The sequence below is a fragment of the Brassica napus genome, chromosome C7 (genome assembly GCF_020379485.1).
Source record: "Brassica napus cultivar Da-Ae chromosome C7, Da-Ae, whole genome shotgun sequence".
In the NCBI taxonomy this organism is placed as follows: domain Eukaryota; kingdom Viridiplantae; phylum Streptophyta; class Magnoliopsida; order Brassicales; family Brassicaceae; genus Brassica; species Brassica napus.
The window spans coordinates 10,438,032-10,460,703 of NC_063450.1; the positions used below are offsets into that span (position 1 = coordinate 10,438,032).

At 37.1% G+C, this 22,672-nt stretch overlaps 2 protein-coding genes and 1 long non-coding RNA gene across 5 annotated transcripts; 1 reads left to right on the forward strand and 2 right to left on the reverse strand.

Moving 5' to 3' along the window:
• Window positions 1-1,144: 1,144 nt before the first annotated feature.
• Window positions 1,145-5,167, reverse strand: LOC125590725. Its single transcript, XR_007326729.1, has 2 exons — window positions 1,502-5,167; window positions 1,145-1,413 (listed from the first exon to the last, which is right to left on the reverse strand). It is a non-coding gene; the product is annotated as an uncharacterized LOC125590725 (long non-coding RNA).
• Window positions 5,168-14,396: 9,229 nt separating this feature from the next.
• On the forward strand, window positions 14,397-16,336 carry LOC125589588. Its single transcript, XM_048761867.1, has 2 exons — window positions 14,397-14,539; window positions 14,657-16,336. The coding sequence occupies exon 2, from the start codon at window positions 14,670-14,672 to the stop codon at window positions 16,074-16,076; it is 1,407 nt and encodes a 468-aa protein (XP_048617824.1). The 5' UTR covers window positions 14,397-14,539; window positions 14,657-14,669; the 3' UTR covers window positions 16,077-16,336.
• A 232-nt stretch (window positions 16,337-16,568) lies between these two features.
• On the reverse strand, window positions 16,569-20,410 carry LOC106445641 (E3 ubiquitin-protein ligase MBR1). 3 transcript variants are annotated; one of them, XM_013887228.3, is made up of 8 exons: window positions 20,203-20,410; window positions 20,053-20,128; window positions 19,911-19,975; window positions 18,286-19,819; window positions 17,917-17,967; window positions 17,529-17,627; window positions 17,309-17,452; window positions 16,569-16,979 (listed from the first exon to the last, which is right to left on the reverse strand). In XM_013887228.3, exons 4-8 carry the CDS (start codon window positions 19,756-19,758, stop codon window positions 16,848-16,850), a joined length of 1,899 nt encoding a protein of 632 aa, XP_013742682.1. In that variant the 5' UTR covers window positions 19,759-19,819; window positions 19,911-19,975; window positions 20,053-20,128; window positions 20,203-20,410; the 3' UTR covers window positions 16,569-16,847. The 3 variants fall into 3 exon arrangements, with proteins under 3 accessions (XP_013742682.1, XP_013742681.1, XP_022561832.1); XM_013887227.3 differs by having other exon boundaries at window positions 20,047-20,128; XM_022706111.2 differs by lacking the exon at window positions 20,053-20,128 and having other exon boundaries at window positions 20,203-20,311.
• Window positions 20,411-22,672: the final 2,262 nt, after the last annotated feature.

The window sequence follows — 22,672 nt, forward strand, 5'->3', positions numbered from 1 at the left end:
TAAATCCTATACCCTAAATCCTAAACTCCAAACCCTAAATTATAAACCTTAAATCTTGGATAAACCGAACCATTAGAAAATTTTAAACCCTAAATCATACATTAAAAACTAAATCTTAATAACACTAAACCCTAAACCCTAAACCCTAATCACTAAACCCTAAACCCTTGGATAAACCCTGAACCCTTGGATAAATTATAAACTCTAAATCAAAAATATTTAAAATTAAACCCTAGAGTTTATGATTTATCCAAGGGTTCAGAGTTTACCCAAGGGTTTAGGGTTTACCCAAGGGATTAGGGTTTAGTGATTAGGATTTAGGGTTTAGTGTTAGTAAAATTTAGTTTTTAATGTATAATTTAGGGTTTAAGATTTTCCAACGGTTTAGAGTTTATCCAAAGTTTAAGGTTTAACGTTTAGGGTTTAGGGTTTAGGATTTAGGGTATAGAGTTTAGTATTTTGCTGAAGATTTAACAATATTAATTTATTTATTTTTTGTAACTATTTTTATGTATTTTTATTATTTTATTTTAAAAATATAATCTAATTTGGATATTCAATTTTATTTCCTTTTTTAAAAGATATCAAATATCAAATACTCAATCACTATTGGTTGGTGAACCTAGAGGTTCACCCTAGGGGGTGAACCCAAGAATTTCTCTAACTCTAACGTGGTCATATTTATTTATCTACATGAACAGGTCAAATATACTCAATCTACAAATAAAAAGACTACCTATTTGGCTAAACCCATATCTAGACATTCCATTAAAAAAGATTGTATAAAACAAGTATAAATTGGCTCTATCAACTAAATTCTTTTGATTTCTGATTTGCTTAATCAAAAGGAATCTAGGATGATGAGAACTGCTTTTTTTATTATGGTTCTTGTTTTCGCAATGACTTTGTCATATCCGAATGCTCAGCCGACAGATCCTCAAGGGTGTCAAAACGCATTTAGGAACATTACAGAAGGATGCCGCCAACATCTACGCGAATTTTTTCATTTTCATTTCGGATTCGGTGGGCTCAAGAAAGCATGTTGTGGAACCGTTGTTAATGTTACAGATTTATGTTGGCCAGTCCTCTTCCCGAGCCAGCCTTACATTCGTTTTACGTTGAAGTCTATTTGCACAAAGCCCAATTTTTTTTTTTCCTCTGAATATTTAATATTAAGGATCAAAGCTCATCCGAAAACATTACAATAAGAAGCCCAAACATCCGGCCCAACTAGAAAAAACCACATACGGGTCTAAAGTCCAAACCCCACAGCCCAGAAGCTGGAAACCCTAGTCTCCCCAAGCTAACCGACGTCAACGGCGTCGCACACCACCAGATCGAGACTGTGCGACCTTCACCGCTCGAGAACCTTCATCGGAGAGCATCCATCGATCTAACACATCGAGATCTCGTCTGAAACCCAAGCCAAACGGTTCACCACACACCAACACAGATCTATGATATCACTCGAACAAATAAACGCCTACAATCAATCCATTACCTCCGACATCCATGCAGCGGTTTCAGATGATAGATCAAGAGGCAGAGAAGCTTTGAAGTGCAGACTCATAGATCGAGAAGAAAAGGAATAAAAACCGGGAGCCAAAGAAACAAAACCGGAGAAGGCGATACTAAAGGAGCTACCACCCCCCGGGAACACAAGCCGACAACAGCGGTACTGACAAAGCCACCGCCTCCCGGAAACAAAAGCCGACGATGGCAGAGCTGTGGAAGCCTCTACCTCTCGGAAACAAAGCCGGCGGCGACGGAGCTGTCAAAGCCTCCACCTTCCGAAACCAGAGAACCACCGAAAATTACAAACAAAACTAAAACGAGAGAAGAGGAAGGCTTAAACAGAAAACAAACCGGACCGACGGTGGCTGTGGAAGCCCACTCCGCCGGCCGGCAATACTTTTCTCGTCTCTCTTTTATTCTATCTCGTCTCTCTTTTATTCTGGCACAAAAGTTTTTATCATTGAAGTTTTTTGAGTATTTTATTTTTAAGATATTTTAAAAAGTGAAAATAAAAGATTATTTACTAGGATAATTTATTTATTAATACATACTTTTGCTTATAATACCAATTATGTATTACTAGACTTTAATCCGTATCATGCTGTAAGCTTTTAGTTCAAGTATAAAAATTAAATTAAATAATACGTTACAAATACCATTTTCTAATTTTACTAAATTTGTAAACAAAAACTAAGTTTTTGAAACGTCAAATTTATCTAGAGTGTCTGACTTCTAAAAGTAATTTCCGATACAAATGCTGGAATATACTCATGAGGACTTGCTTGAAGACACTATCCGGGTCTCGCTGAACAATATTGAATAAAATAATAAATAATCATGAAGATAGTTTACAAAAATAATAGATACAACAAAGATAAATTAGAAAACTTAGGATTCTTCCCTACATATATTTTAATATAATCATAAATAAAAAGCAGATAAAAAGATTCATGCTCTACCAAATATGTAAAAATTATCCTATGAAATAGCTAAAGAATCTCAATCATTTAAGAAGTTTAAGGGACCAAATCAAATTTATTTTGATTATTCTATTAATGTTAAAATTATTAAATTTATCTGAAACCGAAGAACCCAACCATACCAAAATAGAAAAAAACAAACCAAAATCAAATCAAACTTTCTAAATATTCATAATAATTTTAGATCTCTAAAACCGAAAAAGTGATGAAGTTAAAGAGTCTGGTAAAAATAAGATGAATGGAGGAGAATACTCTGACGGCGGCATGTCCATTGGCTGGATTTTTATGAGCTCATGAACTAAAATAAAGAAACGTAATAAAAGTTAAGGGCAAAAGATGAGAGATGGAAGAATTTATTGTTTGTCAAGCTTCTAGTATTCTAATTATTTAAAAATTAACTAGAGCATGATTCTCATATCTGTGCGATTATTTTTTTAAAACTTTATAAATAAATATTTGGTTTGTATAAATGACGGAATATATTTTTAACGTTTATCCTTATTAAATAATTTTAAATATGATATTTCTAAACACATTAAGTTTATAATATATATTGAGTTTTTTTTTTGACCCATCAATTGTATTACTTACATTTCTTATCATATATTTATCGTATTGGGTTTATATGAAAATGTACGTAAAATTATATATTAACAGATTAATTTATATTTTATTTATATATTATATAAATTGACTATTTATATTTTACACTTTAAATGAATAAAACTTTATATTTCTGAAAATAAAGTAGGTTAACCAATTAATTTAGTTGATTCGAGAGAATAACCCAAAAAGCCTTATTATAGTTATATATATTTTCACAAATTGTATTATTAATTTAACATTTATATGTCTTTATATATAACAAATATTAAAATTTAAAAAAAAATATTGAAAATGAGACACATAATTTACGGAAAAGTAATTGTATTATGATGTAAAGAGGTTTAATAAAACATACGAAAAGAGAGTTCATAAATATGTAAAATTATTATGGTAAATACAGTAAATGAAATTGTTAGAATTGGTTCAAAAAGGAATGGAAAATTTTTAGTAAAACACTTAAAATGGAGAAGTTTTGTTTTGTACATCTATTTTAATAATATAGATAAAATATCCAAATATATATAGTAGAAAGATGTTGTCTTTATATGAGCCATCTCAGCACACTAGAACCTAAGGTGGGTATTCGGGAAACCAATCGTGTTTTGGTTTGGGTTCAATTAATCGGGTTTTGGTACCCGTTTAAATGGGTTTTCAGGTTTACGAATTTCAGTCCTATTCGGGTATATATAAAATTTGGTTCGGATTCGGTTCGGGTTAGTAACATTTCTAAAAACCAGTTAAATCCAATATAATATTGGGTTTTCTTAGGATTCATAATTCATGTAATTGATTCATTGAACAGATCTTAATCGGGTTTTTGGTTCCAAAGTATTTTTTGTGCTTAGTTAAACCCAAATCCTTAAAAAGATCCAATTTTCACGATGTTATTTTTTGCATTTCCTCAGGAAGTCCAATTCAAGAAGAAGCAATATATATATACAATCTCCTATGAGATCCAGAAGAGAATGTTCGTTTCCATCCGGTGACCAATTATTCGATGTTTTAAGAAGGTGGCAATAGAGTATTATTCAATTAGAGCTTGGATCAAAATTTTCGTTTAACCTAGCCGCCAAGGGAGACTTTCTCTGAAGCTTTCAGATCTGCCCTCTCCGGTGTCCGGTTCTCATTGCCGGCGTCGTGAGAGGGTGGGTTCATGTGTCTTTTAGTTCTTGTGCTCTGATTTTAGGTTTTGATGGATTGTCATGTTCAAGTTTCGAGCTTTGTCTCAGAGTTGAACTGTGTGTTGCGTCTGGCGCAAGATGTACAGGTCGCGGATGGTACGATGTAGCTGCTGGGAGTGGTGTGTTTGTTTTTGGCTGATGGCTACTAAGATGTGGCGGTTTGGATGGCTGGGTGAGGAGGTGCTGAAGGTTTGCGTCTCCACTCATAAAAGTTTCACCTTTTGTGAGGCTCAGATGTTCGAAGAGCCAATTGTGATTCAGACATGGCTTGGATTGATGACTAGGTCGAGATTACAAATCCAGCTTCTTGTTTACATCGATTTGTCTCTTTGGTTGATTTGGATTGCTTTATCTTAATCTTGGTGGCAACGGTTCAGTCATGATGTTGATTGTTGCGAATCGTAAGTTTTGGTTGAGTTTCTCCGGCTCTAGTCCAATTGTTTGGAAATTTGGTTTATGTTTACTTATCATGGGAAGTCGTAAGGTGGACTTCGATCGCTTCATACTATTATCGAAATGGAAGCAAATGGTTCTTAGTGTTGTTTCTCACTATAGAGATGATTTCAACTTCGGTTATGACCGTAAACGCAAGTCTTCTCAGGTTTCTATGCTGGTGTTGGAGCTCAAGAAAGAAGCAGTCTCAAACTATGGCCTGACGGTGCTGAATAGTTTTAAGCGATGCTGGCTCTTGGTTTGGAGTGGTCTTTATATGCTTGTTCCTTATTGTAAAGCTATCGTATGGCATCTACTGATGTTACTTTCTAGCATTCACTCTTTATGTGTTTTCTCATATTCTCTTTTAGAGTTAGTTCATTTTTGGATTTCTCAGCACGTGGAGAACGTTCTCAACATTTTGTAATTCTTTATTTTGATATTCAAACCCAGTGTTAAAAATAAAAAAAAAGAGTATTATTCTGCTATGAATATTTGTTTTTGCACTTTTTTTTTTTTTTTATCTCATGTTAACTATCTTTTTTCTTAGAGAAAAAAAATAAAAAAATAAAAAATAACTAAATTCAGTGTATTTGGTAGTAGTAGAATGTGTATACCAAAACCGGTTGTGCATTTTATACTTTTTTGGGGTATGCTTTGTTTCATCCACTCCATATGGGGCATTTATTAAAAAGAAATTTTCAATTTGATAATCTGCTATTTTGTGTAATAACTAATAAATTTCACAATATAAACAATTATTAAACAAAGAATAAATGGAAATTGCCACAAATACCACATTCATAGTACTACTTTTCATGTATACACTAATCATTTTTATCCTCACTTTTAAGACACTTATACTCCTAGGGTTAACTAATCTAGACTTAGAGTTTAGAGTTCAAGGGTGGAGTAAGGTTTTTGGAATATGAAATTTAGGATTCTAATAAATATATAAATAAATACTTAATTCTTTTTTTTTTAAATTAAAAAATTAGTTTCAAACATAATTTTCGATTTTCAAAAGGAAAATTTGAAAAAAAAAAAAAATTCGAAAAAAAAAATTCAAAAAAAAAATTTTATAAAAAATTTCGAATTTGAAAAAGTATAATTCGAAAATATATAAAAAATCATTATTTTTTTATTTTATTTATTTAAATAATGATTTATTGTATATATAGAGAACAATGGTATAAATAGTCTTTTGCCACTTAATGAAGAAAATATTTTGGAAAATGTCCTTTTAGTAGTGGTAAAGATGAAAAGTGGTATCATGAAAGTGGTAAACATGAAATTTCCCAAAGAATAAAACCATCATCATCCATATATGTATTTCAATTCATTTTTATATTAATTTCATAATTTAATGATATAAATAAGTTAGAAATAAATATAACTGTTTTTATTTTTAAGCAATTCAAGTGTACATAAAAGAAATGTAAGAGATTATTTGTCATTATATATTATAAACAAAAAGGAACATAATTTATTAAAACTAATAGGATTACTAAATTTGGGAGTAGTATTATATTTACATGTTCATATTTTCAAGGTAATTTTTTTAATTTTGGTAAATAAATATTATTTAACTTCAAGTTATACTGAAAATCTGTTTTAACATGTTGTACATATAAAAATCATTTATTTTAGTTAAATCATAAAATCTAATAAATAAAACAAAACATAAAAATTACAAAGTTTAAAGTTTGACCTAAAATAAATACCATGAGTAAGCCCAAAATTACAAATTCATCGGCAAATTTAAATCACCTTTGAATAGGAAAGACTATGAAAGTGGAGATGACATAACGGCGGAACGTTGATCCGTCAACGACGATAAAAATGAATCAATTTCAAGTGGAGGATAAAAAGAAACATTTTTTTGTTCTTTAGAGATAAAAAGAAGAAGAATTGTGAACAGGATTACGAAGAGCAGGTGGTAGAGAATATGACACCATATCCGATGTCAGAGGCTGTGGAGGAGGATGAAGGGTTGATTTCGAGTTCAAAAATGGAGAAACTTGCTGCAACTAAGAAGTATATCGATGACCATTAAAACAAGCCCATGGCATGAGACAGACAAAGGCTAAGGCTCATGCCATAGAGGCGAAACACTTGGTATGATTTTGAATGAATTCACTCACCTTTTTTGTGTGTTTGTGGTTTTGATGATGAGTCAATATAACAATGTGTCAAGGTTGCTGAGAAAGGACATGCTAAACCTTCAAACTATTTTGATTTCCATGGGAGCGTTCTTATAGGTATTGTAACTAAAGAACATATTGTTTCGCATGTTGACTGATTCAGTGACCTCTCTCTGTAAACTGTTTGGTGTTTTTTATTACTTGTAATACTAACTCGATTTTTCTTTCATGAACTTCTAGAATTAAAGTGCATGGTCAATATTTTTAATGTTGTAAACAGAGCTTAACATGCTCAAAAGGGTTTGAATGCTTCAAGTTTAAAAGAATAAACATAGAGTCTTTAGATATTGATCTTTAGCATGAATCTTTAACCTCAAATATCACGTATACAAATTTCTCAGACCTTTAACCTCAAATAAATAGTCATCCCACATAAGAAAAAAGACGACATCTCGCGTGAAGCATAGATCGACCCTCTAGTAGATAGATATTTAAAAGATTAATGGGTTGGAAAGAAGAAAATGTTTTTTGGTTGACTAAAAAAAGAAAAAAATGTTATAAATCATGTGATGGATGTCCATAACCGGTCCAATCCATTAGAAGCCCAATCCGCAAGAGAGAGAGAGAGGAGAGAGAGTCGGCCAAAGAGAGAGAGGCGGCTACACCTTGTTTTCTTTTTCCTTTTCCCTTTGTGTTTATGATTTGTAATCTTTCCTTTTATCTATCTTGTAATTCCCTATATAAAGGGCACACTTTATAATTAATAAAATAAGAACTTACTGATTCTAAATCTTAAGTTTTACAACACATTATCAGCACGAAACTCTAAAACACCCTGAGCCAAAACCAAAATCGATAAACCCTAAAAACCCTAACCCTAAGCCGGCGATCCTAAGAACCCTAATCCGATCGCGTCTAACCCTAACCCGATCGCGTCTCTTGTTCCTGCAAGCGTTCCCGTCTCAGCTTCATCCGATCAGCTCCAGCCCCAAGGCGTTCCTGATCATAGACGAACTCAGCCTCAGCCCTTGACCAGGACAGCTCGCGATCCCGAACAGCAAGCGTCCCGTTCGCATCAGAGCCGCTCGCGATCAGACAGCAAACATCTCGCGTCTCCGATCAGCCAGCTCGCGTCACGTTCCTGTCCAGCTCGAGGTTCATTCTTTGGTGGTCCGGTTCATCAAACAACTAATCTAAAGGTAATTCGAATTCTAAGAACATATGAATCGAATTTGGATTGTTTGTAAAGAATGAAACCATAAAACATAATCTCTATGATAAAAGCCATAGGAAAATAGATCAAACCCTAATGAGTAAATCGAAGCTCTAAAAGTTCGATCCCCAAACCCTAAAATCGAGATTGATCTATTGATCAATTAAAATCAAAGCCTTAATGGTTTTTGAATCTCAAATCAAACCCCTTTGATCTAAGATCAAATCGAAACCCTAAAAACCCTAATTTGAAAAATCGGTTTTGATTGTTTAAATTTGAATATTGATTGATTGATTTGATCACCTAGAACTGTTTCTAAGATTGTTTTAAAATTGAATCTGAAACTACATGCTTGGTTAATTGTTCTAGATCATACCTCATGGTTGTGTGGCCTTGTTGCATTCATACCCTAATTTGATCACAATTGATTGATTGCAAATTACACTTAGAACATTATTCTAGGAATGGTGTTGAATTAAAATCAAGTAGCCGTGTGGCTTGTTCTTTTGCTTGGCCGAGAATTTTGTTTGTATTGATTGCATCGTATGAACTGATAGAAACAATGTATGTTAGGATTGCAATTACATGATAAGCTAAATGTATAAGATTGAACTGATTGCATTCATAGCCGTGTGGCTTACCTTGCATACATAGCTGTGTGGCTTAACTTTTCCGTGAGGCATAGATCATGGCCGTGAGGCTTGATTGATTGTTTAAACTTAAAACATGTTCGTTTAAAACATTGAAACTATTCCTAAAAGATCTAAAAATATTAATCTATGATTTCAGATGTCGAAAATCAACAACCTTGATTTTGCTGCCCTAAATCTATCTGGAGATAATTACCTTCAATGGGCGCTTGATGCTAAGATCATCCTGAAATCGAAGGGTCTCGGTGAATGTATCACCGAGAACAATAATGCCAATGAGAAAGATCGTTATAGAGCCATCTTGATCATTCGTCATCATGTAGTTGAGAGTCTCAAGGATCAGTATCTAACCATTGAGAATCCACTAGATCTTTGGACAAAATTGAAATGGAGATATGATCACCAGAGAATGGTGATCTTACCAAAAGCTCGGTTTGATTGGACGAATCTCAGAATCCAGGACTATAAGTCTGTGGACGAGTATAACTTTGCACTGTTTAAGATTGTTTCAAAATTGAAACTGTGTGGTGAAAGTATTACGGATCAGGATATGCTTGAGAAAACCTTTTCCACTTTCCACACAAGCAATGTGCTGTTACAACAACAGTACCGTGAGAAAGGTTTCAAGACCTATGCTAATCTTATTTCTTGTCTCTTGCTCGCTGAGCAGAACAATGAATTATTGATGAGAAACAGTCAGATGAGACCTCTTGGATCAGCTCCACTACCTGAAGCACACACGACAGAGTACAATAAAGAGTCCCACTATGTCCAAGGAAACGGCAATCATAGCCGTGGTCGAGGAAATAGAAACAGACGTGGCCGTGGCCGAAGCTCCTTTGGCCGCGGGCGAGGAAATCAACATGGTCGAGACCATGGGCGTGACCGTGGCTCATTTGGAAGAGGTCATGGTCGCGGCCGTGGATCTCCATTCAAACCCCAACACTCTACCAAATCAGAGAAATCCGTGTGCCATAGATGTGGTATGAGCAATCATTGGGCTAAGACTTGTAGGACTCCCAAGCATTTAGTTGACCTCTATCAAGAGAGTTTGAAAGTGAAGAATCCCGAAGCCCATATGACTTACCAAGATGATGAACGTGACTTCGATCATGAAAAGGACGATCTTATGGATTATGAAACTTCAGATTGTCTTGAAGACTGAAGATTGATTTCGATATTGTAATCTAAATCTTGGTGTTCTTTGATTTGGTGTTTTTCATTTCTATGTTGTCATTTATTTAAACTTGTTTTCTTAAAACTTAATAATAAATGAATGTTTTTATGAAGTATCTAAGTAGCATCCTTGTGAATCTTGTTTTAGAAATGAACGATAACAAGGATGTACTCGTTGTGGACAGTGGGTCAAGCCACACGATCTTAAAAGATAAGAGATACTTCATAAACCTAACTCTGAAAAACGCCAATATCTCCACCATTGCGGGTATAGCTAGTCTCATAGAGGGTCACGGCCAGGCCAATATCATGTTGCCTATGGGTACACATCTTGAGATATCAGATGCCTTGTATTCACCCAAATCTAAGAGAAGTCTATTAAGCTTTAAAGACATTCGAATGAATGGCTTTCATATTGAAACCACGGGCGAAGGAAACAAAGAATCCCTTCAGATCATTGAAATCGTCCATGGCAATAAGAAAGTTTTAGAATCCATACCCGCACTATCTACTGGTCTTTACCATGCTAAAGTCAGTATGATCGAGGCCAATGCCACTTTTAATAAAGAGGCAATCGACAATTTCAATCTATGGCACGACCGGCTTGGCCATCCCGGTTCGACCATGATGTGTAAACTAATCCTGAACACTAACGGCCATTCCCTTAAAGAGAAATGAATTATCCCTAAGAACCTATCTTGTGTTGCTTGTTCCCAAGGGAAACTCATTTCTAGGCCATCACCAGTTAAAGTCACTAAGGAAATGATAAACTTTCTGGAAAGAATTCAAGGAGACATCTGTGGACCAATTCACCCACCTAGTGGGACATTTCGATATTTCATGGTCCTCATTGATGCGTCCACTAGATGGTCGCATGTTTGTCTCCTCTCGACCAGAAACTTGGCATTTGCCAGGTTACTTGCTCAGATAATTCGATTACGAGCTCATTTTCCAGATTTTCCTTCAAAGACTATACGTCTTGACAATGCTGGTGAGTTCATTTCCCAAGCGTTTAATGATTACTGTATGTCCATGGGGGTAACTGTGGAACACTCCGTGGAACTTGTACATACACAGAACGGCTTAGCCGAATCATTTATAAAACACATACAGCTCATTGCTAGACCGTTGCTTATTAAATCAAAGCTGCTGGTTTCTGCATGGGGACACGCCGTCCTTCACGCAGCCGAGCTCATACGCATCAGGCCATCTAGTGAACACAAATATTCCCCATCACAATTACTTACGGGTCATGAGCCAGACATTTCCCATCTTAAGACATTTGGCTGTGCCGTTTATGTTCCAATTGCTCCACCACAGAGAACAAAGATGGGACCTCAAAGGAGGATGAAGATATATGTTGTATTTGATTCTCCCACCATTATAAAGTATCTTGAGCCAACTACGGGTGATTTGTTTAAGGCCAGATACGCGGATTATCATTTCAATGAATCCAAACATCCAACATTAGGGGGAGATAGCAGTAAAATGGTAAAAGAAATTTCATGGAATCAAACATCCATATCTTGGCAAGATCCTCGAACTCAAGAATGTGATCTAGAAGTTCAAAAGATCATACATTTACAAAAGCTAGCTAATCAATTGCCAGATTCCTTTGATGGCCCGAAAAGTGTGACTAAGTCATACATACCAGCTGCTAATGCACCAATAAAAATTGATGTTCAAGAGGGACACAATCAAGTTGCTACGGTGTCTAGGCAACGTGTGAAACGTGGTAGACCAATAGGTTACAAAGATAAGAACCCTCGGAAAACAAAGAAAGGTGCAGAAAATGAAACCGAGGTTGATAAGATACCAAACATGGTCGTGGCCGATCCAGCCCGTGATTTGGCCGCACCCGACCTTCCGGTTTTAGACATAGCCGGACCTGATGCCATTAATGTGGCCGGCCCTGATGTGCCTAACAATGTTGCTTGGGACGCCAAGCTTCATGGTACTGATGGTCCAGAAAATAATGAGATCTCAATAAACTATGTCTTGTCTGGGAAACGATGGAACAGAAAACATGTCGACATGGATGATATATTTGCTTATGAAGTAGCACTTGAACTTATAGATAATGAGGATCATGAACCCACGTCTATATATGAATGCATGCAACGACCAGATTGGCTTAAGTGGAAAGAAGCCATAAACATGGAGTTAGAATCATTGAGAAAAAGAGGTGTATTTGGTCCAATAATCCGGACACCTCATGATATCAAACCAGTTGGATACAAATGGGTCTTTGTGAGAAAGAGAAATGAGAATGGTGAAGTCGTGAGGTATAAAGCCCGGCTTGTTGCACAAGGATTCTCACAGAGACCAGGAATAGACTATGAGGAGACATACTCCCCTGTGGTGGATGCTACGACCTTCAGATTTTTAATAAGTCTGGCCGTGAGAGAAGGTCTAGATTTACGGTTAATGGATGTTGTAACCGCATACCTATATGGTCCACTGGATAATGAAATTTACATGAAAGTCTCAGAAGGTATCGAATTGAAAAACAAAGACAGTTATCGAGAACAACATTGTATTAAGTTGAATAAATCTCTTTATGGACTGAAACAATCAGGTCGAATGTGGTACAATAGACTAAGTGAGTACCTAGTGAAAAAGGGATATAGAAATGACCCTATCAGTCCATGTATTTTCATTAAGAAATTCGAAAACAAAGGATTCGTGATCATAGCAGTATATGTTGATGATCTGAATATCCTAGGAACCTCTGGAGGGATTTCCCAAACGGTTGAATACCTTAAGAAAGAATTCGAGATGAAAGATCTCGGGAAAACGAAATTCTGTTTGGGATTACGACTTGAGTACATAAATGATGGAATCCTTGTGCATCAAATGGCATATACAGAAAAGGTACTCAAGAGATTCAATATGGCCAATTGCCATCCTCTGACCAGTCCCATGGTCGTGAGATCTCTCGGTCTGGACATTGATCCATTTCATCCCAAAATGGACGATGAAGATGTCCTAGGTCCCGAAATGCCATATCTCAGTGCCATAGGAGCTTTAATGTATTTGGCAACTCACACATGGCCTGATATAAGCTTTGCCGTGAACCTACTATCTAGGTTTAGCTCTTGTCCGACCCAGAGGCACTGGAATGGGATCAAACATGTTCTTTGTTACCTGGAAGGAACGAAAGACTTGGGTCTATTTTATACTAACCATAACAAAGATGGTTTAGTTGGCTTTGCTGATGCAGACTATCTATCAGATCCACATCATGCTCGATCACAGACAGGATATGTCTTTACACATGGAGGTACGGCCATATCATGGCGTTCCATGAAACAAACCATCGCGGCCACATCATCTAATCATTAGGAAATCTTGGCCATACATGAGGCCAGCCGCGAGTGTGTTTGGTTGAGGTCGATGACCCAACATGTCCGAGCTGATTGTGGGATGTCCGAGAGCAAGGAGCCAACCGTGATGTATGAGGACAATGCTGCGTGCATTGCTCAGCTCAAGGACGGCTACATCAAAGGAGACAGGATGAAGCACATATTGCCTAAGTTCTTCTTCACGCACGAGCTTTCAGAAAGCCGGCGGGGTCCATGTCGTCCAGATACGGTCCAGCGACAATTCAGCTGACCTATTCACTAAGTCACTCCTGATTTCTACATTCAGGAAGCTCACGCATCAGATTGGGATGCGTCGACTGAAAGATCTTCACTGAAGTTCACATCAGGGGGAGTAGTACGTGTTGTACTCTTTTTCCTTCATCACAGTTTTGTCCCACTGGGTTTTTCTGATAAGGTTTTAATGAGGCAACATCCAAAGCGTATTACGAACTCTGTATGGTTATGGCATCCAAGGGGGAGTGTTATAAATCATGTGATGGATGTCCATAACCGGCCCAATCCGCAAGAGAGAGAGAGAGGAGAGAGAGTCGGCCAAAGAGAGAGAGGCGGCTACACCTTGTTTTCCTTTTTTCTTTTCTCTTTGTGTTTATGATTTGTAATCTTTGCTTTTATCTATTTTGTAATTCTCTATATAAAGGGTACACTTTATAATTAATAAAATAAGGAGGTGTTATTGGTTTATATATTTTGATTGATTTAGAAATCCATATAGTATTTATAAATCCAAGTAAAATATGCAAATCCAAAGGTTTTCCCTCGGATTTGAGTCTTTGTATTCTTAACTAAAAAATCCAAACAAATCCATTCAAATCCATTATAAAATCAAATATATTAGTAAATCCGTGCGATTGAATAACACTTGATTTGATACAAAATTTATAAATCATTAAACCAATAACACATGATTTTAATACAGATTTGAAAATCATATAACCAATAACACTAGATTTAGTTCGGATTTTCAAATCCATTAAAATACAACAACCAATAACCCCTACTAAGAACTTAGTGATTCTAAATCCTAAGTTTTACGAACAAAAACAAAAGTTTTCAAAGAAGATAGAAAATGGCGGAAATGGGCTTTTAAGGTACTACATAAGCCCACGAAAGAGAAACCTTAGAAAGAGAGTCGGTGAAAGCTCCCAAACCATTTTAATTTCCTTTTTCAGCCGGAGAAGAAATATCATCTTTCCCTTGAGATTCTGCAGAATCGTGAAATCTCTCTCTCATCTTCAAGATCCGTCTCTGTGCATCAGGTACTATGCTTTCGATCTGCTTAATCTTCATCTCAATTTCTCTAATTACGCTGAAGAAAAACTTTCATCCCTAGCTAAAACCAAACCTAATCGAGTAGTTTGTTTGTTTGTTAATAGAAGGCAGCCATTGATGATGATACAAAAAGCTATGTCACCAACAGAAACAGCGATCGTCTCCGTTGATTCCTTTGCAAGCGATTTCAACCTAATGGCTGCAACACAGAGACGCGAAGCTCCTCTAGCAGTCCTCTGGGACATCGAAAACTGTCCCGTCCCCAGCGACGTACGTCCCGAAGACGTAGCCAGTAACATCCGAACCGCTATACAGCTCCATCCAGTGGTCTCCGGCTCGGTGGTCGTCTTCTCAGCCTTCGGCGACTTCAACGCCTTCCCTCGCCGTGTCAGAGAAGGCTGTCAAAGGACAGGTGTCAAACTCGTCGATGTACCAAACGGCAGGAAAGACGCAGCTGATAAAGCTATCCTGCTCGACATGTTCTTGTTCGTGCTTGACCATCCTCCTCCTTCCACTATCGTTATCATAACTGGAGATGTTGATTTCGCTCCCGCGCTTCACGTGCTTGGCCAGCGTGGGTACAATGTGGTTGTTATTATACCTTCGGGTGTGTACGTTAACCCGGCTTTGACTAGTGCTGGTAAGTTTGTTTGGGATTGGCAAAGTATTGTTCACGGTGAAGGGTTTGTGCCGTTACCGAGGCCTCGTGTTGGGACCTATCTGATGGGATGTGGTAGTAATAATCTTGATGGGGCGGTGAATGAAGATGAGACGATTCTTTATAGAGGTGTGTCTCAGAGTTTTTATAGTAGAGAAGCTTCGTCTTTGATGGTTTCTCAGTTTCAGAATGAGTGTAGTAGCAGTAGCAGCATGATGCCGTCTTGTTATCCTCCTCCTGGTCACCTTGAGTCAACCATGTGGGTAGCGCCTGGAGATTTGAATGGTTTGAAGGGACAGCTAGTGAAGCTTTTGGAGCTTTCGGGTGGGTGTATGCCTCTCATGCGTGTTCCTTCCGAGTACCAAAGGAATTTTAGTAAACCCCTTTTTGTAGCGGATTATGGTTCGCCTAAGCTTGTGGATCTTTTCAAGAAGATGGGTGATGTGATTGCAGTGGATGGTAAAGGCAACAAGAGGTTTGTTTATCTTCGGAGCTCCAGAACGAGCCGTGTCTCCCCTCCTTCTCCTCCGCCTGTGGTTCTACTGAGGAGAGATAATAAAGGCAAAGATATCACCGTCGCTACCAATGGAGGAGTCTCATCTGATGAACTCTCTGATACTGGTTCGGTTCAAAGCGAGAGGAGCCTGGAAGAGTTCAAGTTCGAGTTGCAAGACATTATGGTTAGCTATGGTTGTCGTGTGCGGATGGATTGTTTTGAGGCGGTATACAAGCAAAGGTACAAGAGGTCACTGGATTACATGAAGATGGGCATGGATCAGTTGGAGCAGCTTTTTGACAAGTTCAGCGATGTTGTTGCCATATATGAAGATCCTGTTACAGGGACCAAACTCATCAATGCCATTTAGAGGAGCCCAGCTCTGATGAGACGGTGCGTTTTCTTTCAAGTGTTCTTTCTCATTGCGAACAAGCAATGTCAGCGCTTTGCCTGAGCAGGCCGAGTTTTATTGTACATGCTCTTTACTCTTTCCTTAGACAGAAGAGTTTAATACATAAGCTTTGTTTCTCTAGTCTAAGCATTTCTACTGCTCAATTCTCAAAAACAAAATATTTGTAAGAAATTTAAAGAATCTTATTAAGAAATCAACTGTGAACTATTACAAAGGAATTATTCTCATTGGGAACAAGAGCTTAAATTGAGACGCATGATATCTCTAGTTTAAGCATTTCTACTGCTCAATTGTCATAAACAAAACATTTGTGAGAACTTTAAAGCATCTTATTATGAGGGAATTATTCTCATTGGGAACAAGAAATGTGAACTTTTTATTCTACATGATATCTGTAGCTTAAGCATTCCTACTTTTACTTTTGAGAAAATTTGAAAAACAAAATCTGTGTAAGAAATTGAAAGGCATGTTATTAAGAAATGAACAATCAACTATCAACAATTACAAAGGATTCTAATGAATTATTCTTTCTCCATGGATATGTTATGAATTTGTTTGTCATAATGTTCTCTTAACAGTGTGACATAACGAGCAAGCATAACAATTAAATATTTGATATGAGAATAGGGATAGATAGAACAGTTCTTTAAAATATTTTTTTTTTCTTTTCTTTTGGCATCGAAAGGATGATGAATGGAGCCGGGATGCGCAATTAAGATGAGAGTACCATCACGTTGTTAATGCCACGGTCTTACATATGGGGCAGAGATTCTTGAGCATGACCCATTGCTTGATACAGTCCTTGTGGAACTCATGGCCACATTCCAAGGTCCCAAGATCATCACCTTCTGCATATTCTTCCTGTCAAAACAGCACCAAGAAAAACAGTTCCACATCAGTTCGTGACTTAAGTAGAGACACATTAAGTAGAGACCCAGAAGAAACTAAGTTTTCCAAATCTCAGAAGGCTCCCAAACAACAAACAAACTCTGGTCCAACCTATCTTATCTGTAGTATCCTATTTCACTCCACATGCAAGAGAAACAATAAAAAACCACTTTTCTTATCTTTTATGCTCACTAAGTGTAATTGTCGCGTAAGGAATGGCCTTCTGGCCAAGCTGAGTATACAGATGCATGATTAATGTACAGTAGTGAAAAGGAATACTCTTTAGTTTATAACTAGTTTACCTGACAAATACAGCAAGGCTCCATGTACTGATGCAACTCAGGAGAAGAAGATGTACATTTGTGCTGTTTCATAGTTTTCAGAATGACATCTTCGCTAAGTCCAGTGCTCACATCTCCTATGCGTTCCCCAAGTGCCAATAGCTCCTACATTCATTCCCAGACAACATTGGCAAATGGGAAGATTGCGATTAAACAGTCAAAAAGGAAATTGAATACTCACCTCGTACGACATGTTGTCGACATCAAGGCGCATTTCCCGATGCCTATCGTGCATTTCAGTCATACCCTGGAAGATAAGTGGATCCAACACCATGTAATCCTATCGAATCGAGAAACAGGAAGGTAAGCTACACATGTAATGCTTCAGAAAGGAATAGAAGGAACTCACGAGTGGCTAAGACTATGTTCGTAATGTGAGACCTATAATACTTAAGACTATGATACATTGCAGCTACAAAGATGTCAGGCACTTGTTTGCAGGAAACTATGGTTTAAAGGTTATAAAGCGAAAACGTGTATTCAGGGCAGGACTCCTTCGCACACTTCAGGAAAACAATACTACCAATAAACTGATATAAACAAGAGAATCACTTGTGTCAAAATCATACCTCAATACGTAAACTTTCCCCTCTTCTCATGGCGGACAACACCTGACGTATCTGCGAACAAAAAGAGGAAAGAGTACAGTACAACTCACTATTAAAACTCTTATCGAAGTACAAAAACAAAAAACAAAAAGGAGGTTTACAAAACAAGAAACATTTCCCATAACGTTACTATGGTTTGCACTAAGTCATATCAGAATGCACCAAACTGCTCTAGCTCTCATATATTAACTTAGATCACAAAAGTACAAAACCAGATTATATCACAAAAGTAAAACACCAGAAAACATCACCCCCCAAGAAATGGTCAAATGCTATTGTAGGCAGTTAAGAATAATCATTAAAGAGCTGAGTAATTTATAGAAGACAGACCTCAGAGATAAGGTGATTCCTTCCATCACTGTCAGCAGCTAAGCTCCTCCCTAAGTGACGCAAGTGGAGAAGCTCATTCTGTCTCTCAGATAACAACCCTGACCTTCTTTGCCGTGAGCGATGGCTCCGGCTATTAGAGCTAGATGGCATTGCAGCCTCATTTGAGGAAAGAGAAGGACCTGTGGGCAATAAGGGACCATGACTAGCAGATTGAGATTCAATACTAGGAAATAAAGACCAAGGGGATAGTTCTGATGCCCTCGTTGGATTATGTATTGGGCCACTCTGAGGAGGAATCCATGCGGGATTTGATGGCTGCTGCTGCCCATGAATAGCTGAACTCGGCCCTCCTCGAGAAGCGAACGGAGAATCTACAGGACTCCCACGTGTGAAACTCCACATGGATTGATCATGCACAGGGTTTCTAATGTCAGTTGGAGGTGCAAACATGGTGGGCTGCTCCGGATTGCTTCTTGGTGTTTCCCACTGTGGCATTTCAACACCCGAAGAACCGCTTCCTCTATCCCAAGAAAACTGGTGTATGTTCCTCGTCAAAGCAGGGTGATGGACTATATTTGTCGGATGCTCACCACTGCTTGAGCCACTAGCGAATGCTGTTGACCTCACATCTAGAGGATCTACAGAGGAAGGAGCGTTTAATAGTATATTCTGTTGCAAAGAGCCAGTGGGACGCACAGAAGTTCCACCAAGTGAAATGCTGAATGCTACAGACTCCTGAGGCTGCCTCGGATTTAACCTTCTGCCAGGTCTTGACGAAATGTCAGTGTTTCTTACGGAATGAAAAGCATTAGTTGAAGCCACCGATCTAGCTCCTCCAAACATGGGTTCTGTCCGGCCAAAATGATTACTAGTAACATTCGGAGAAGTTTGTGAGGGTGTTGAAGCACCATAACGAGGATGACCTGCATTCTCGTTCTGAGAAACGAAGTCAGGAGTTTCACCAGAGAAAGAGCTGCTGGGAACTCCTTCGAGAGCCTTTCTTTTGCAGGACGAACCCCAAAGACCCAAAGAAGAGGCAGGACCACTACTGCTCTCTCCAGCGGCCTGAACTGAGCTTCCTAATGAACTCCCATAGTTACTATGACGGAAAACGACCCCGGAAGTCTGTGCACCGTAACCATCGCTGTCCATGTCCATGCTCATATTCACATGCTGTGGCATAGCGTTAGCGCCTGAACCGCGCAAGAAAGAAGGCCCATCTCTCATGTAACCCCCAGCATATCCATCTTGGGGCAGCTGGTGATTCGTCTCCATTCCCGACGCTGAGCTGGACTCCCCAAATCTCCACCAGTTATGATTTTGAGAAGTCGAGCTTGCGTAGGTTGGTCGTCCTGAAGGCGTACCGCTGTTTGAGAACTCATTGTCTACTAATGGATTCATCTCTGTGTTATAAACCGGTTCATTATCTCCTTGATTCACATCACTATTCCGTGGGCCTTGCATTGGATTCATAACTCTCTGACTATAGAACACAAGCGCACTCGATCAAAAATTACAAGGACTTTGAGGATACCTAGAGAGAGCCAGTCACAGAAACAGAAGAAGCAGACAAGGATATTAATAATAAGCATAAGAAATCCATAAACAAGTGCACAATAATTTACCATTAAGAACATCACAGGAGCAGCCTTCCTTCAGGGTTTGCTTTAGCTCCAAAAGTATAGAGCTTCTGCAAAAGCGTTATTACATTTTAGTACATAAAAACATGATCTTGGCAAATTAAGTTACTGATTCGATTACCCTAACCAAATCGAATCAGATGCCAGATTAAAAATCCAATCTTGCTTAACCTAAAGTGGGTCAATCTCCCGATCTGCCCATCCTGTCGCAAATGCATCAAATCAAGAACGATCTAAACGACGAAGAGACCGATTAAAGAAAAGAAATGGTGGTTACCCGGAACGAATCAAGATCAAAACTGAAACGTATCTCTCCTCGAAATTGAAAACTTGGTGGGGGGTGTCTTTTCCTCTGCACGATCCTCAGTCTCCTTCTCGATTTTCTTTTTTTTTTAAATGCAAAAGTTCTCTCGGAGAAATGAAATGGAAAAGAAGATAAATTGTATGTATTATTTAGAAGACTAAACGCATAAGCGACGATGATGATGGGGCAAGGAGAAGATAAGAGACGTTCATATTTCATGTGACATTTGTTTTCTTCAATATTTTTATTTATTTATTACATTGTTATTTGCAATTAAACGTTGAAAGATTTTGACCCCCAAACACACAAGTTCCAAAAATATAATTTAATTATAATTAACTTTTGAGAAAAAACAAAAATAGCACTAAATCAAGTTTTTGTTCCCAAACTAGCACTCAAGGTCAAAAATCACAAAAATAGCACTTAATGTTTTATCAAAAGTCACAAACTTAGGGTTTAGAGTTAAAGGGTGGGGTTTAGGATTTAGGGTTTAGGGTTTAGGGTTTAGAGTTTAGGGTTTAGGGTTTAGAGTTTAGGGTTTAGGGTTTAGGGTTTAGAGTTTAGAGTTTAGGGTTTAGGGTTTAGGGCTTAGAGTTTAGAGTTTAGGATTTAGAGTTTAGGGTTTAGGGTTTAGGGTTTAGGGTTTAGGGTTTAGATCTGAGAAATGAGGTTTTGGGGATAAGATTTCAAATTTTGAAAAATAAAAAAATTAAACTTTTCAAAGGATAAATTTAGAAATGTGCTATTTTGGTCATTTTAGTTTTTGAGTGCTATTTTTGTGATATAAACTTAGAAAGATGCTATTTTGGAGATTTGCCCTTTAACTTTTGCTATTATAAAGTTTTTCAAATAAATTTTAAGAGATTTTGACCCCAAGATAGACAAAGGGTAGCCGGCTGTCATGGCCATCGTAATTCTACTATCACTTTGTATATTAATCGAGAAACATTACAACACTGTTTTGTAACGATGTGCCACTTTGAAAATGAAATTCATAATTTTTTAAAAAAATATATTGGTTCATGTTAACTTATAATATACATTTTAAAAGAATATTCTCGTACTTTTCTTAAATAAAAACTACGGAATTGCCTAATATGATTAACGTATATATTACAATCAATGATTATGAATAATAAATATTTGATAATAATTTTTGTATCTTAGCTCTTTTTGTTTAATTTTATATTATTAAAAGATATTAAACAACCACATTAATCATATAATAAAATTAATATTTTTTTTTCTTATATATTATATTTTGAATTTTTAAAACGACTATAAATTACTAAAAACGTTAAATGTCTCACACTAAAATTTTGTGATCAATGGTTTAATTTTTTTTGGTAATAACAAGATACAAATGACCATAATGAATAGGGAGAATTGCCAAGTGTGACTCAAAACTTGGAGTCAAACCAAAACAATACCCCAACTTGGGTCAAAGGCAAAAGTAACCTAAAAGGCTATTGAAATTACAACTATCCCCTTGTGACCAAACAAAAAAACGGAATTTTTTTTACGTTTCTACCCCTCGCAAGTCGTCTGTTTAGACGACTTGAAAATAAGTCGTCCAGACGACTTAACTGAAAGTCGTCTGGACAGTTAGTCTTAAACATAATTTAAAAATTTTGTAAAAAATATTTTGATAAGTGAAAAATGGGAATTATGTAATTAACATATGTCTTAGGAGGTATAAATTAAGATATAACAAATTTCAATTGTTTTCAGCATAGATGAGTGAAAGTAGTGAGTCATGATATTCTTTAGTTTATGTTTCATCAACATATGTTGTAGTATTGTATGTGTTCTTAGGGTTAGATTTTGGAAAGCATTAAAACCGTTTTTGAAAATTTTTAAAATTACTTATGCGTGTTCATTTCTGTGTATAGTAAACACTATTTAAGTATAATTTGATTTTATAACGTGGTTAGTTAGTTAATCTAGTCATTTTAGTTTAGGGGTTCATTTTAGGGTCTAGGACGACTTAATATTTTGTCGTCTGAAAACAGACGACTAAATATTAAGTCGTCTGTTGTACATTATCAGCCAGAATAAGTCGTCTAAACCGGACCAAACCTTAAAGTTTACCAATGTACTTTTAAAGCTAACCGGATTATTTACCCAATATATAAGGTGATTTTTTTTTTTTGTTTCATTTTTCGCGAAATTCAGAAACCCTAACAGTTCTCTCTCAAAGGCGATTTCGAATTCCCACGATTTCCGAACAAACCATCGTTCTCAACGTCGGCTATCTATCTCACTTCATTCTCACCGTTGTCGCCGCAGCTTCTTCTAACCCTAGCGCCGCCGATTCCTCTAAACCCTAGCGCCGCCGATTCCTCTAAACCCTAGCGCCGCCGCTTCCACTATTTCCGAACAAACCGTCGCCCTCGCCACCGTGGTCACCAACGTTCTCACCGCCGCTTCCTCTAAACACTAG

Bases quoted from the DNA above. Each gene is read 5' to 3' on its own strand.
- LOC125589588 (XM_048761867.1), top strand. From the start codon at position 14,670: ATGATGATACAAAAAGCTATGTCACCAACAGAAACAGCGATCGTCTCC.
- LOC106445641 (XM_013887228.3), bottom strand. From the start codon at position 19,758: ATGAATCCAATGCAAGGCCCACGGAATAGTGATGTGAATCAAGGAGAT. The intron at 17,968-18,285 runs GTCTGTCTTCTA...TTTTGTTCGCAG, and splicing joins GGAATCACCTTATCTCTGAG to ATACGTCAGGTGTTGTCCGC. The intron at 17,628-17,916 runs GTATGATTTTGA...TCGATTCGATAG, and splicing joins GGGAAAGTTTACGTATTGAG to GATTACATGGTGTTGGATCC.